We start from the raw sequence: 16,060 nt of genomic DNA on the forward strand, positions 1-16,060 counted from the left end.
ACTCAGCTTTGCCAAACAGTCCCAGAGAACCAATTGTATTCCAAAACGTGTACATAAGGACTGTATACTGGCAAATGTTCATTACTTTTGGCATTTGGTAAAGATGCATTCTAAGAAACTACACAAACCCCCACCCTCAATCAAAGTACAAGTCAAATGGAGTTATTCTTTTGATGTATTGAAAAGGCAGTCCTATGTCCTTTCTCATTCAGTGAAGCAATCTTGAGCAAAGAATGACAATGGCGAAGTCTGACTACTGTTTAATAGGTTGCTGTGGGTAACAGACAGTTACCAGGATCAAACAACCAAACTCGTTCTGATTTCTTTGGTTTTTTGGCGGGTGAAGAATTACTAAGTTCTAAAATGAAACTTTTTTAATTCACTGCATCTTGTTCCATACTGCACAAAATGTCCTACAATATACAAGTCAAGTAGATTAAAATACTTCTAATTTTAAAAAGATCTATTGCAAGGTGCTGTGGAAATGCAGATTGCAACCAGTTTTACACCTAAAAGCTAGTCTTGCAAAAGTTACTGGCCATTTATTATAGCAATAAATGTGTCTGGCTGTGCTAGAATTAGGGCTGTCAAGCGATTAAAAAAAATAATCACAATCGCACTGTTAATAATAGAAAACCATTTATTTAAATAGTTTTGGATGTTTTCTACATTTTCAAATATATTGATTTCAATTACAACACAGAATACAAAGTGTACAGTGCTCACTTTATTTTTTATTACAAATATTTGTGCTATAAAAGCCAAAAGAAATAGTACACCTCTACCTCGATATAACGCTGTCCTCGGGAGCCAAAAAATCTTACCGCGTTATAGGTGAAACCGCGTTATATTGAACTTGCTTTGATCTGCCGGAGTGCGCAACCCCGCCCTCCCCCGAGCACTGCTTTACCGCATTATATCCGAATTCGTGTTATATTGGGTAGCGTTATATCGGGGTAGAGGTGTATTTTTCAATTCACCTAATAAGAGTACCGTAGTGCAATTTCACAAAAATTGAACTTACAAATCTAGAATAATGTACAAAAAAACTACATTCAAAAATAAAACCATGTACAACTTTAGAACCTACTAGTCCACTCAGTCCTACTTCTTATTCAACCAATCGCTCAAACAAGTTTGTTTACATTTACAAGAGATAATGCTGCTCACTTCTTATTTACAATGTCACCTGAAAGGTGAGAACAGGCGTTCGCAAAGCACTGTTGTAGCTGGCATCGCAAGATATTTATGTACCAGATGCACGTAGATTCGTACAGGAGATAATGCTGCCCGCTTCTTATTTACAGTGTCACCTGTAGGAATGTGTTGTTCCCGAATCGTACGCCCCCGAGAACGGCAAACTGTTCCCTTGGTAACGAGGCAGGAGTGACCTTGTTCTAGCGCCTATGTTTGGAAAACTTATTGGCAACCTGACATCTTTGCAGCTGGTGTTCACGTGCACAAGAGATGGGTTTGCTATCTTATGTAATTGACTACTGCATGTCTTTTTCATGCGCGAGATTTGTACCAATGAGAAGTGTTGTAAACAAAGCAAGTAATATAATAAAAGGCCCAGGAAAAGTTTTCCTGGGAGGCTTTTTGCAGGAGGCTTGTAAAGCTCTCTGGCTACCAACAAACCTGGTGTTCTGTTTCCTGCGTCGTCACCACAGTCACCTGAAAGTGAGAACAGGCGTTCACATGGCACTTAGATACCTTGCAACGCCGGCAACATAAGTGCCAGTTATGCAGTTAAACATTCATATGCCCCTTCATGCTTCAACCACCATTCCACAGAACATGCGTCCATACTGATAATGGGTTCTGCCTGATAACCATCCAAAGCAGTGCAGACCGACACATGTTCATTTTCATCATTAGAGTCAGATGCCACCAGCAGAAGGTTGATTTTTTTTTTTTGGGTGGTTCGTGTTCTGTAGTTTCTGCGTTGGAGTATTGCTCTTTTAAGACTTCTGAAAGCATGCTCCACACCTCGTCCCTCTCAGATTTTGGAAAACACTTCAGATTCTTAAACCTTGGGTCAAGTGATGAAACTATCTGTAGAAATCTCACATTGGTATCTTCTGTGTTTTGTCAACTCTGCAGTGAAAGTGTTCTTAAAATGAACAACGTGCTGGGTCATCATCCGAGACTACTAGAACATGAAATATATGGCAAAATGTGGGTAAAAGAGTAGGAAACATACAATTCTCCCCCAAGGAGTTCAGTCACAATTTTAATTAATGCATTATTTTTTTAATGAGCATCATCAGCATGGAAGCATGTCCTCTGGAATGGTGGCGGAAGCATGAAGGGGCATATGAATGTTTAACTGCATAACTGGCACTTATGTTGCCGGCGTTGCAAGGTATCTAAGTGCCATGTGAACGCCTGTTCTCACTTTCAGGTGACACTGTAAATAAGAAGCGGGCAGCATTATCTCCTGTAAATGTAACCAAACTTATTTGTCTGAGCGATTGGACTGAGTGGACTAGTAGGCTCTAAAGTTTTACATTGTTTTGTTTTTGAATGCAGTTATGTAATAAAAAAATCTACATTTGTGAGTTGAACTTACACGATAAAAAGATTGCACTACAGTACCTGTATGAGGTGAATTGAAAAATACTATCTTGTTTGCCATTTTTACAGTGTAAATATTTATAATAAAAAAGTGAGCACTATCAACTTTGTGTACTATGTAATTTAAATCAATATATTTGAAAATGTAGAAAAACATCCAAACATATTTAATAAAATTCAATTGGTATTCTATTGTTTAACTGTATGATTAAAACTGCGATTAATTGCGATTAATTTTTGAGTTAATGGCCTGAGTTAACTGTGATTAATCGACAACCGTAGCTAGAATGCATGGATTTGCTACCCCAGTACTTTGAATGTCACATGTATAGCCTTAATTCTCCTGAAGCAGTGTAGTCAGTAGTTCAGGTGCCTATAACAACTATGGAGCCTCTAGAACAGCAATTCTCAAACTGGATTGAGACCCCAAAGTAGGTCGTAACTGTTTTAATGGGGTTGCCAGGGCTGGTTTAGACTTGCTGGGGCTTGGGGCCAAAGCCCGAGGGCTTCCACCCTAGGTGGTGGAGCTCAGGTAACAGGCCCCCTACCTGGGGCTGAAGCCCTTGGGGGTTTGGCTTTGCCCCTCCCACCCCTGGGGTGGTAGGGCTCTGGCTTTAGGCCCCTGCCAATTGGGGCAATGGGGCTCAGGCAGGCTCAACTTCAGTCCCCCCCTTTGCGGGTTGTGTAGTATTTTTTGTTGTCAGAAGGGGGTTGCGGTGCAATGAAGTTTGAGAACCCCTGCTCTAAAACACCACCCCTAACCCATTTTAGGGCTATCGTGTACTTGACAATCTAAAATTCTTAATCCAGCACTACACCAGTACTGAGTTATGAAAATGAAAATTTCAACTACAGTTTCAAGATGACATATCCATACAACTGGCTGACATAGAATGGTAATGACAGAGGGTAAAACACTCGTGCTTAAAGCTTTATGGATGCATATTACATATTTGTTAAACTTCCACATAAGTTGGAATATAAAATATTTACAAGTTTTAACCTGTGATTATAACAGGAAATGATAAAACACTGAATCATTGAAGAGTCTTAACCAGTCCCTTTTATGTATTTTTATTGCAGAAGAGGGAACTTGCACAATCAAACAAGCTCTATTCACTTGAGAGCTTGAAACTCTAGCCTTCTTAGGTGTTAAACTCAAAATCACTAACACTAGTAATAGGCTAGAATATAAAATACAAATATCAACAGCAGTTTCTATTTACTGTTCTAATTTCTATGTAATCTAAAAATAGAAAACTCTAGGAAACTTCCATAATGGAAGTGTTGCAACAAGTTTATAAAATAGACTGTAGCTATTCATTATGTATGTAAAATACACTTTAATACCTAAAGAGAATGTAAACATCTGTGCAAAGTTTGTACAGGCACTACATATCCCTAGACAACGTGGGAGAGCTGCTCATTGTCAAAATCGTCTTCGGCATCACTAGCTGTGGCCAAACTATGAAGTGTGTGGCTGATGACATCTTGCTCCTTAAATGAAACTGCTCCAAAGAAAAGTGAATGAAACTGGAAAATGCAATATTTAATAAAGTGAGTTGTTGTACACACACAATATTCCTGGGATTTTTTTTTACTGCTGATTAAGTCTTTTTGGCAAGCACATTATTTAAAAAAAAAAAAAAATTAGTAACCAATGTAGACTAACAAACACATTTGGCATCTACAAATATTTCCAGCTGTCATTAGAGGTGTACCAGTGTATGGTAATTTGCCAGCTGATTTAATTGCAATCACTGTAATTCAGTATTTAAAGCAAATTTGAAAGTCTAGATATGGGAAAACAGTTGGACCTATACATAAGGCTGCCTCAGAGGTTTGAATTTAACAGGGGAAAGATGTGAATATTTAAATCCTAAATATTTAAAATATTCACACACAAATGAAACAGCAGAGATTATGCTTGTCTGCAGCTATGGTATGCATAGGACACAGTTTTTGAATATACAGCATTCCTATATATACACTTATGTATGGTAGGTGGACATGAAGACGCCATTGCCAGACCTGGTCTTCCCAACCCTCTGGAAACAGGTTGGAAGCAGCTACTGCTAAACCTTTTCAGAAGGGTAGAGAGGAAAGGGTCAGATGGCAGAAGAAATAACTGACAAGCCACTCCTCCTCAACGGGGGTGGGGGGGAGAAGCAGCTGATACTGTAAGCAAGCACATCTGCCATTTTTGTGAAGACATCTGCTGATGCCCTGGATTTTACTCCTGAATCTTCACAGACACTACTTTAACAGGTAGTGATAATCGTGGAGCCTTCCACTGCCTTAAAGTAGACCCTGAAAAGGCTCTGTGGGCAGGTGTTTGCTGGCATGTATGTGTTCCTGTGAGGGTTCTCTGCACCAAAAAAAAAAAAAAGGGGGGGGGGGGGAGAGGGGACAGGGAGTGGGGGGGGGGTAATAGGAAGCATACAGGTGTCCTCTAAGGGGTGGAGGAGGAAGAATTGGGCTCAAATCCTGGTATGAGTAGGAAGGGAGGAAAATAATAAATCCAAGGGGAAACATGGACTTTTAATTTTAAATATTTTCTGATACTTATGTCTCAGAATACATACCTATTCAACTTGATTAAAGAGTCACTCAGAAACAACAGTAAGATTGCTCAAAAACACTGAACTGTGACCATGTTGGGCCATGGAAACCAGCAAGCACCCACATGCACAAATTTACTTAAGTGTGGGGGTTGGAGGAAAACTAAAGAGGGAAGGATTAGGGCTCAGGAGCAAGCATAGAACTGGAAATACTGGTTTCTAGTACCAATTCAACTATAGCAAGGCTCTGGACAAGTCACCTTCCCTCTGCTTCCTCTATCTGTAAAATGGGAACAATATCAGGTGTCGGTGGCTGTTCAGCAATAAGTATTACAAGAGAAAAATTTGATTTGAAAATACTTTGATTTTATGTTTAAGATAATAGAGATAAAGCTAGTTTAAAAATGCAATTGTTAATATTCCTTTACAGATCAAGCTCTTTTTATAACTTGCCCTGATGTGAAATGATTTTTTTTTTTACGGGATTTAGTCTCCAGCCAGTCAGATTTATTTGTGCTGGTTTCCAATGTAGCTTTTACTTTACTGTCACCTTAACTAAAGCATACTCTCAAATCCATAAAGCAATAGGCATCACATAAAGCTCACTACTTCTCAAGATATCTATAGGTCACGCCTGGTGGATGGCATAGGAATTTACCTGTTACAGGAAGAAAAAATTCTAGTCCTTTATGACGGAAGAACCTCAAAAAGTGAATCAAGCATAAACTGAGCCAGTGATATCAGCCGTACTCTATGTAAAACCTGAAATATCCCATTCATCAAAAGCAGGACTCTGTTGAATTCCACAACTTCATAGCTGTGAAATCTACAATTTTTCCATGATGATATGGAGGTCAGTGTTTTGCTGCAAAATTTGACATTTTGCTGAAACCTATAGCCTGTTATCTTCTGTCTTCGTGGTTTACCAGGACTGCCTTAAGCTGCCTCTTGCTCTTTAGCTTTCCTCACAAGAGGAGTTAATTGGTTTATAGTGCTTGCTGTCTGTAGGATTGTATAGGCAGTTGGGGGTGGGGTGGTCATCTAGTAGCCAGAACTGGAGTTCAGTTTGCAACTACGGCATGGGGGCAGCCAGAGAATAGCCCCACTTAGCTGCTTATATCTGGAGAACAGCACAACAGCTAAGGTTTGAGGAATCAGGCAGATACGCCACTGAAACAGTTACAAGCCAACCCACCTCTGCAACTCCCTGGTGCACAATGGACAGGAAAGATGCTGAGATGGACTCCTATACCACATAATGGGAACTTGGGAAGTACAGCATAGCAAAAAATCCTTGTAAAAATAATTCTGTGGTGGATGAACTTTTTCAAATATGAACTATAGGTAGGTGTGAAGGAGAATAAAGGGCATTGTGGGGCAGTAGACTGAAATAACATTGCCACAGAATTTGGGTCTATTGTACTGCAAAGTACATGGGGACCTGTCTATAGGGGAACTGTTTAATTGTAGATTCTACATATATTGAAAATCATACTGTTGCACTGAATTTGACTGAAACAGCAATTTATATAGAACTGAACATTGTGGTGTGATAAATGCGGCTACATTTAGTAACTAAATACTAGTGTAAGTACTAGTTAAAAGTATTATTTTGCTGTCTGGGCAAAACTCATTTTTCTTTAGCTTACAATGTAGATTTGATTTGGAATTCTTCTTACCTTGTACTGATCAGAATATGAGGGTACTACTGCCTCCACAATTTTAATGTCACATGCTGCACTCATGTCCAATACTTCTATGTTCTTCATGTCTTTTTTTGAGATTATGGGAATAATATCTCCTTTTGACAGAGGTTTCCTACACTCTACAGGTGACTCCGTGTTGCTATGTGCTCTTTCAGTCCAACAAGGCTTTTTTGAAGCTATTGTTTCTGTATTACTATCATTATCTGCAGAGTTGTTTGAGGCATTTTCAACATTATCTGCATAGGCCTTCATCAAGGTAGGTCTGAGGGATTAACAGACACGTTAGTAACCTGACTTTGGAAGTCTTACTAGATAAATAATAAAACCATATAAATAAATAGATATTACAAATGACTAATGAAAAGCATGATGACTCTAGAACTAGGCTTTCATCTAGTGTGACCCTTCCCCCCAAGCTAAGCTTCATGGATCCCAGGCAAAACTGACAATAGTAAGAGTGCTGCTGTTTGTTCTGCTGAAAATCCCTGATGCTGGCTCCTCTTGTACTCCTAAGGAGAGGGTATTGCACCAGTCTATTTCATGAAACTGAAGCATGTGTTTGAGAAGGTAATGTAAATCTACAGAAAGCCATCCCCACAAACTAGAAATAGGGAGAGATCTGAAAAGGCAATGAGAAAGATGAAACAGGCAACTCAAACAATATTTTAAACACGTACTGGCTGTCAGAAATTATGGTGACAAGTGCCACCATAGTATTGGAAAGATAGATATGTACTCTGGATAGGAGAGGCAGCAAGTCGGAAAGAGTGTCCTCTCCTCATAATTGGTGCTCTGTCTTGGGTCTCAAGTTATCATACCAGCTCTTCATCTTGTGATCAGGCTCCTTAATCTGAACCTGATCGTCCTTTTAATCCAGGGGTTCTCAAACTTTTGTATTGGTGACCCCTTTCACATAGCAAGCCTCTGAGTGTGACCCCCCTTATACATTAAAAACACTTTTTTATATATTTAACATCATTATAAATGCTGGCGGCAAAGTGGGGTTTGGGGTGGAGGCTGACAGCTCGCGACCCCCCATGTAATAACCTCATGACCCCCTGAGGGGTCCCGACCCCCAGTTTGAGAACCCCTGTTTTAATCCAATAAAACATCACTTGTGTGCAAATGCCCTAATATGAGTTATCATAGCAATGAATGCTGTAGAAGAACCAGTACATCTTTTCCCTCCCACCTCAAATGTAACATAATTGGAAATTGCAAAAAAGGACAATGGATGTTCAACCTTTAGGAGCAGAATGCCAAAACAATCCTAAATCCTGCATTACCTTTTCTGTCTTTGTGAAAGGCATAGAGATTGCTGAGAGGATTCCCTATTTTCAATGTCAGCTAATGTAGCCAAAACAAAGCTGGCTTCTACCATCATGTCCTCAATACTGAAAGCAATTGGTCTAAAAATATAAAATCAGAGACTGAATTGTATGTGTAAACATATATATGTGGGGTTTATTTTTTGGGGGGGAGGAAGGAGGCTAGTTCATATACCTCTCTCTCTTTCTCTAGAGAGAGAGAGAGAGAGAGAGAGAGACACACACACACACACACACAAAGATGCTTGGTATAGAGACTATTTCTATTCACTACTTATTTAAGAAACATGAGAAACTTTTGTTTCCCATTACAGCTTTATATACTGCAGAGAGTAAATACTATGGAATTTTGCGCTTAAAATAATTTAGTACCAAAGGTGCTTCCACACTTGTGGACAAATGCTCAAAGTTCAGATTTAAATAAAAAATTGTTTCCTTAACTGTTCCCAGAAAAGGAAACTGATGGCCTGATATTCAGAGGTATACTAAGCACCTGAAGTTTCCCTTGAGTTCAGTGGGATGTGGGGTGCTCAGCAATCCAGAAAAATCAGACAAATTATGTTTTGCATAAGGTCTATCATATAAAAGTAAGCTCCTTAAATCTGATAAACTATTCAACTTTTGTATTAATGTGGTTAATTACAAACACAGCTCTTAATAAGTGAATGATATTGGTTATTTTAAAGGGGAACCACTTTACTGATATACAGTAGAACACCAGAGTTACGAATTGACTGGTCAACTACACACTTTGTTTGGAACCGGAAGTACGCAAACAGGTAGCAGCAGATACAAAAAAAAGCAAATACAGTACAGTATTGTGATAAGCATAAACTACTAAATAAATAAAGGGAAAGTTTAAAATAAAGATTTGACAAGGTAAGGAAACTGTTTTTGGTGCTTGTTTCACTTAAATTAAGATGGTTAAAAGCAGCATTTTTCTTCTGCATAGTAAAGTTTCAAAGCTGTATTAAGTCAATGTTCAGTTGTAAACTTTTAAAAGGACAACATTTTGTTTAGAGTTATGAACATTTCAGAGTTACGAACAACCTCCATTCCCGAGGTGTTCATAAATCTGAGGTTCTACTGTAATAGCTAAATATTACTCATAAACCAGACTGCAGATGAAAATCGAATGCAGAGCTGTTACTAAAATACTACTATACAGTTAGGTTCCCAAAAACTTACTTTCCAGACACATCAAAATGAACTGAGACAGTAGCGCTAGTAGCCTCTGCAAATGCTAGTAGACCCTACAAATGGAAAAGAAAGGATTATTAAAGTATCTTAAAACACAAATATTAAACGCTACATTTTCCTTTACATTATTCCCATGGATTAATCTTCATGGATTAGGGATACCAATCTACTGTTACATGTATACATTCTTGCCTTCTATGCACTGAGATTTTCCCAGAGAAATATTTTCCACATCTAGTATGAGATGCATTATTATAGCTATATATTATAAAATCTTCAATACATGTCTAATAAATTAATTTTTCTCAAACCTCAAGCTTTTACCAAAAAATTATCCTCACTTCCCTGTTCCCCACCATACCCTCTGAAGGTAAACCTCCAGTGCTAAAAGGAAGCCTGCTTTTATGGCTACCCCTCATCCAGGTAGTAAATACTACTGTGCACGTGAGGCACTGTAAAACAGCTGCCTCAGTGAGAGTCCTGCAGCGCCATAGTTAAACATTATATATACTACACAAATATCCTACTATCAAGAACATTTTATTCGTATTTTTACCCTCAGTTCTTTAAGGCAAAACGTTACTTCAGAGTCTACTCCAATTTGAAAGTAGTCAAATTCATCTGGATTAAGATGTATTTTAGTGTGCATTGCCTTTGAAAAATCTGTTCAAAAATTACAAGAAAGGCAAGGATTAAAAACAGAGTGTGAAATTCTAGCCCTAGTAAGTCAGTGGGGGCCATGATTGCATTCACAGGCCCTGAAACTAGATGTCTTTTGGACCACCAATTGTAAAAGTCTAACAAATAACTTACAAACATGTATACGAGTATTTATTGTAAATATACAGTATACTGACTCTGATATTGATAATTATGAAATAATATCAGTCACAATATTTACACCTGTTATCTTCCAAGAGTAACCTTACCAGCACAATTACAGTGGAAAACAGTGTATTAGAAAAAAGATTAAAATAATTCCATCTAATCACAAAGAAGAGTAAATCACTTTTTAAACTAATTTTAAGCTTATCAAACAACTAAAAAGAATTAACAATCAAACTGGAAGTTACTGTCTTGACAATGTCACGAGGAAGACTGGAATTCAGAAAATTAAGTTCCATTTAAGAGAGCTGTAAATCAGATGTCAAAGTTGTTTTAGGTAAAATACTCTTGAAATGCTTTGGTTAATGTAATGGTTTGTCTAACCATTTTTTAAAACTATTTAAATTCTAGAATTTACCCTGTGACCTAGAAGTTAAAGACAAATATTTTTGATTATTTAAGTTAGCCTAAGATGACTATTAAATTAAATAAAGCATTCAAAAATATTGCTTAAAACAACTTCTAATGCTGATTTCCAATTATTTTTAATGGACTCTACATTTTTTTCATCCTATGGTTTGACCCTGAAGTCCCTTGTGCAAAGTCCCACTAACTTTAGTGTTGATAAGGTGTTCAATATAAACCCTGTATTCAGCAGCTTTTATTTAAGAGTTTATTTTAAAATGTAAACATTCATTGAAGGCAATTGCTGCGGTGTGTTTTTTTTTTTAAATAGCTGTCAACTATGATTAAGTCTATCTGAAGTATAAAAGAAGGCAAAAAAGTTAGATTTTTTTTTTTAGATTCTGTTTCCTGATTTTTTAACAAAATAGTCTTTCACTGACATTGTACAATTGATATAAACAAGGGAAAATATTATGCAGTTCATTTTTAAGTATTAAATTATATCACTTATAATGAACATTGCAATTCTCTTAGTTACTGTAAGACGAATGAAAGATGTTCTTCACTCATGGGTGCTCATCTTTGAAGGGGTGCAGAGAGAAAATATAAAGACATTTTTATTATGTGTGTGTGAGTCTCAGAGAGGTGCAGAAAATATTAAAGCAGTATGAATAGTGAACTCCTGTGGAAACCAAACTCTTTCAAAGTTAACTGGCTAACAGAACAGTACTATAAATTACTCCCAGTCTCAAGTCTTTTACTCTTCCTGTTGGAATTTTCTTCTCTTAACCTCCATCCATGCACAGTTGAACATGAAACAATAACCCTGTAGTGTTCTATAAGGTAGAAGAACCACAATTTTGTAATGTAATTGCCAACTCACAAAATGTAGGACCTATAATAAGCAAATGAAGGCAGGTCTAGGGAGGAGGTGTCATCCCTTCCCTCTCCATCTCCAACACCAGGCCATTTTTCAGGGTTTATTTTTTCTATAGACATCCAAACCACCACTAAATCATATATTCAAAAGTATAAATATTGCTTTCGTTGCACAAGTTTATTTATAGAATGTGGCTTAATATGTTCTATTAAGCAAATGTTTTATAATACCAAAAAAAAAAAGTACTACATCTCCTTTGTCCCTCCCTTCTTTCTCTTCCTACTCTGCTCTTTTAGTTCTGTTTCTTGATTAATCTTTATGCAGTTTCTTTTCTCAAATTATTCATCCTCTTTAAATGTATGCTTGTTTCTAATAACGTCTCCTTCTTGAAGATGCAATCTATTTTCTCTTCTGTTTCACACTCTGCTCCATTTCTACTACTTGAGCCTCTCTGCCCTCCCTTTCTATAGCCTTCCCTCACACCAATCCATACACCCCCCCACTGCTTGCAAAAGCATCTTTTTCCTTAACTGCGCCACCATCAAACTGGATCATTTCAGGAAGGATGCAAAAGCGTGGGGTCTTACCCTCCAAATGCAGTGGCAAGTATTTCACACGAGGCACGGGTGACAAAGTACATTTATAGGTGTCTCCCTCAAAACGTGTATGAATTGATTACACCATTGTAAAACTGTATTATAGCATCACTTTCTAGTGCCGTGCATGAGAACACTATGCTTTAGAAACAGAGTTATATCTTCAAAATACTTCCAAATCAGATGTCAGGAAAACACTCTCTCCATCTTATATTCTCACACATTAGTGCACAACATAACACTTCTAGACCAGCTAAAATGTAATATTGCTGTCATACATTCACTTTTAGAAATATGCTCACTGCTGATGATGGCCATTACAATGATGTTATTTATGTTTAAATATTTATCTCCTTTTTAAATACAAAATTCTCCTCCTCTCCCAGTTTGTTGCTGTTTCTTTACAGCTATTGTAGAATAATGATCTCAGTTCAAGCGTGCAGCAAATTGCGTAATTTTAGCTCGATGTACTGCTCTGGGTGGCATCTACTATTGATACCAAAAAAAGTCTAACTGATGCACCAGTACAGGTTTCCTCAAAAACTTCTAAGGATTACAGTCCTATTTTTAATCTTCTATTCTGGCATGTTCTCTGACCTGAAACCCTCTGCACACCTTTAGCTTCATTTAAGATATCTAAATAATCAGTTTAACTTTCAGCCATGTGATACCTTTTCCCACCATGATGCAAAGTTATTATTTTTTTCAATTGTTTTAAAGCACTCTTATCCTTCAAAAATATTGTGAATTAATTCTTACCGATTTCTTCCTCAGTATAACTCTTGAAACAAACTTTCATTGGTGTAACAGCTACAGTTACTTCCTCTTGACAGGTTGGAAAATGAATCATTACATCAGTCAGCAGCCTAAGATGTTTTGTATAGCATGTTAAGATTAATTTAGACAACAAATTACTATCTATTCACATTAGTAACAAAAATTAGTGTCACTTTGCCATAAGAGTTGAAAACGTTTCAAGAGAAAATATAGGTTGTTGTGTATTATCCCCACTTTTAAATGTGATTTAATTGTATTTTCTTTTCTTTTAGTATATGATTATGATTTTATATATTATGCTTCAATAATGTATAATAATTATATTTTAATCTAACCAGTACTGTTAAACAGTTAATATCCAGTTATCATGATAATTATGATAATCTTAATGTGATTTTGTCTTCCTTTTAGTATTAATATATCAAGAGCCAAATAAACATTTTAGATATATTTTTATTATTTTTACTTTGTTCATAAATTTGCAGGTGATGGAAAAGCAAAATGCTTGCATTAAATTTTGTTTACTACAGACGAACAGGTTCAATTGATGGCTGTCTCTCCATATACTGATTGCAAAAAGAAATACACTGATCATTCTTTTCCCAAGAAATCCTGACATATCTCATCCAATCCCCAAAGGCTTTGTGCTGTAGTTGTGGCAACTCTCTCTCCAGAAGAGGAAGGCTGGGACACAGCTCTCTCTCTCCAAAACCCCTCAACACTGCTTCCTGAGTTGATGCGTTGTGAGTAATCTCATTAAGTTGAACAATAGAATGTAAGTACTTCGAGGCAATGACCCTCTTTTTACTGAATATCTGTACAGTCTATATAACAATGGAGCACGGAGCCTTAACTGGTGTCCCTAGGTCAGACCTACTGCAATATAAAAACTAAGTGGGCAAAAATCCAAGACCACTCCCCTTTCCCCTTTTTTTACATTGAGAATGATTCCTCCCAAATCATAATTTAAAAAAAAAAATGACCCATGATAGAAGATATTTTATGCAAGGCAGAGAATTATTAAGACCCTTAAAAATATTCCTTATTGTGTAGCCTATCATGACAGTATCAACTTCATGATATTTTAAAAAAAGATGACCTCTTACTTTACATCCTTTTTACTGTTCTTTTTTTAAAAAAAGTCAAGTGTGACAGTTTTTCCAGCTTGGCAAAAACATATCCATTTTACATCATGAACTGCTTCAATTTTTAAAAATAGGTTAATGAAAAATTTAATGGATGTTTACCAATTTGTCAACTCTATTGAATTAATGTTTAATTTTTAAAAAAATCTACTCTGCACATACTGGTGTGCAGAGTCATGCTATAGGTAACATAAATATTTATAAACATTTGGCCTTCACATGATGTGTACCCAGTCACTTCCTACTGTGAGCTTTACACCAAGTCTTTAAAAACACTTATTTCAATTATACAAACAATATCATGTAAAGTATGTTTTGTGGTTTTATAGACTTCTGTTTCTATAGAACAATGAACAATGAAACTGAGATAGGGAAAATAGGGAATGTAGACACATTATCTATTAAAATTAATGGAAGATATGGACCTAAATCCCCTAGACTGTTTTTGAAATGCTATTAACTTAAATATTTAAAAATACTGGAAGAACTGTAGCTGTTTATGTCAAGCATTCAAAATGGTAGTGATGTGCTTTTATCACAAATGATATTAAGGAGGATCTTCCAACCTGCCTATGCAGCTGTTGTCTTGTTACCAAATTAAATGATGATAATAATATCTTGTTTTCCTACAGCATTTTCAATATGAAGATCTGAAAGCTCTTTACAAATAGTAATTAATTAATACTTTTAAGAATGCTGTGTGTTGGGTAAATATTATTAGCCCCATTTTACAGATGAGGAAACTGAGGAACAAAGAGATACAGGATCCTATTCAGTGCACACTGCAGTCAGTGGAAAGACTCTCATTGACTTTGATGGATATGGGATCAAGACAGAGCTTGCTACAAAACTCAGTTTGTCTATCTTCAAGTCCTGTATTTAAACACACTAAGCAGCAGCTAATGCATTCCAGAACGTCACTGGCATGATCTCTGAAAAACAGCAAGTTTGTCAATATATGACCAATTGAGATATAACTTTGTCAGGCTAATATTCTTTTGTATAAAACTTTTAAAACCTATATACACTTTTAATGGCTACAGGAACAGACTGCTCTTGTTCACTGTTCTAGAATTTGCTTTTCAGAAGACTAGCTAAAATCTTTCTCTATATGTTTAGTTGGCATGGCACGTTTAAGAACTGTACTTGTAGCACCCTTACAATGCTTGTTCCAAACTTCACTGTCCCATTGGTAAAAATATTTAGCTTTTTTCTACTTATGCTAATATGATCATTGGATTTTTTTTCTGACTTGTGCTAAAACCAACTATACACAAAAAACCAATGGACAATTAAAAACCTTTCTATCTTCATACCACAACAAAGGCCTAATTCAAAGCTCAGTGAAGTCAATGAAAGGACTTCTATTGACTTCAGGGCACTTTGGATCATGCTCTAAGTCTTTGAGGTATCTTCTCAAGACATATTCTCCCTGACTGCAACTCTCGGTTCTGACCAAGTCACTGGTATATCTTCTGTGTATCTTAGCTCCCTTTTGTACACTAGAAAATATGTCTGCCTGATGTACAAATTTGTATTGGACAAAGACTATTAGATATTAAATAATCCTTTAATTATAGCATTTGCACCTGCAGCAACTGACCTGTTGTTGCTGACCTCAGTTTGAAAACTGTATCTTTTGTGAATTAACAATGAGACTGCTGAAAGCAGGGAGCACTTAAAAAAGAAATCCTAAAAAGAGAGCAACGTTTCAGCGAACAGTGTAGAAAGGTTTGGCGTATATATGTTTGTGATACTACTGTTGTTTTTACTGAATGTCCAAATACTTCCTAACTAATGATGACTTCTCCCAAAAGCAATATTTAACCAAAAGATTTCAAACTTCAAAAGAGTGACTTTTTAAAAAACCTACAGATAAGATTTCTTTACTTCGAAGAATTGACTGAGATAAGTAAGACTGCACGTCAAAATCCCTGGTATTTTCAAGTGCATAGTATAATTACTTCTGTGCAGTAACCAATGTACATTATAGTATGCAGTGTTATTACCTCAACCACCTTGTCCCTCTAATGGCTATTATAGAAAGGTTGATATTTCAT

General features: G+C 36.6%; 1 protein-coding gene across 1 annotated transcript in view; it reads right to left on the reverse strand.

The window, feature by feature from the left end:
- Positions 1 to 3,582: 3,582 nt before the first annotated feature.
- Positions 3,583 to 16,060, reverse strand: part of RAD9B (RAD9 checkpoint clamp component B) — a 22,229-nt gene continuing 9,751 nt past the window's right edge. The window contains exons 6-11 of the mRNA XM_026657013.1: positions 12,838 to 12,944; positions 9,929 to 10,035; positions 9,361 to 9,425; positions 8,131 to 8,253; positions 6,818 to 7,106; positions 3,583 to 4,161 (exon numbers count right to left, since the gene is read on the reverse strand). Coding sequence (XP_026512798.1) covers positions 3,979 to 4,161; positions 6,818 to 7,106; positions 8,131 to 8,253; positions 9,361 to 9,425; positions 9,929 to 10,035; positions 12,838 to 12,944 — 874 coding nt within the window. The 3' untranslated portion in view covers positions 3,583 to 3,978. The remainder of the gene's footprint in view (positions 4,162 to 6,817; positions 7,107 to 8,130; positions 8,254 to 9,360; positions 9,426 to 9,928; positions 10,036 to 12,837; positions 12,945 to 16,060) is intronic.

This window comes from Terrapene carolina, unplaced genomic scaffold, assembly GCF_002925995.2.
Source record: "Terrapene carolina triunguis isolate 2854851 unplaced genomic scaffold, T_m_triunguis-2.0 Scaffold234, whole genome shotgun sequence".
NCBI classification, from domain to species: Eukaryota; Metazoa; Chordata; order Testudines; family Emydidae; genus Terrapene; species Terrapene triunguis.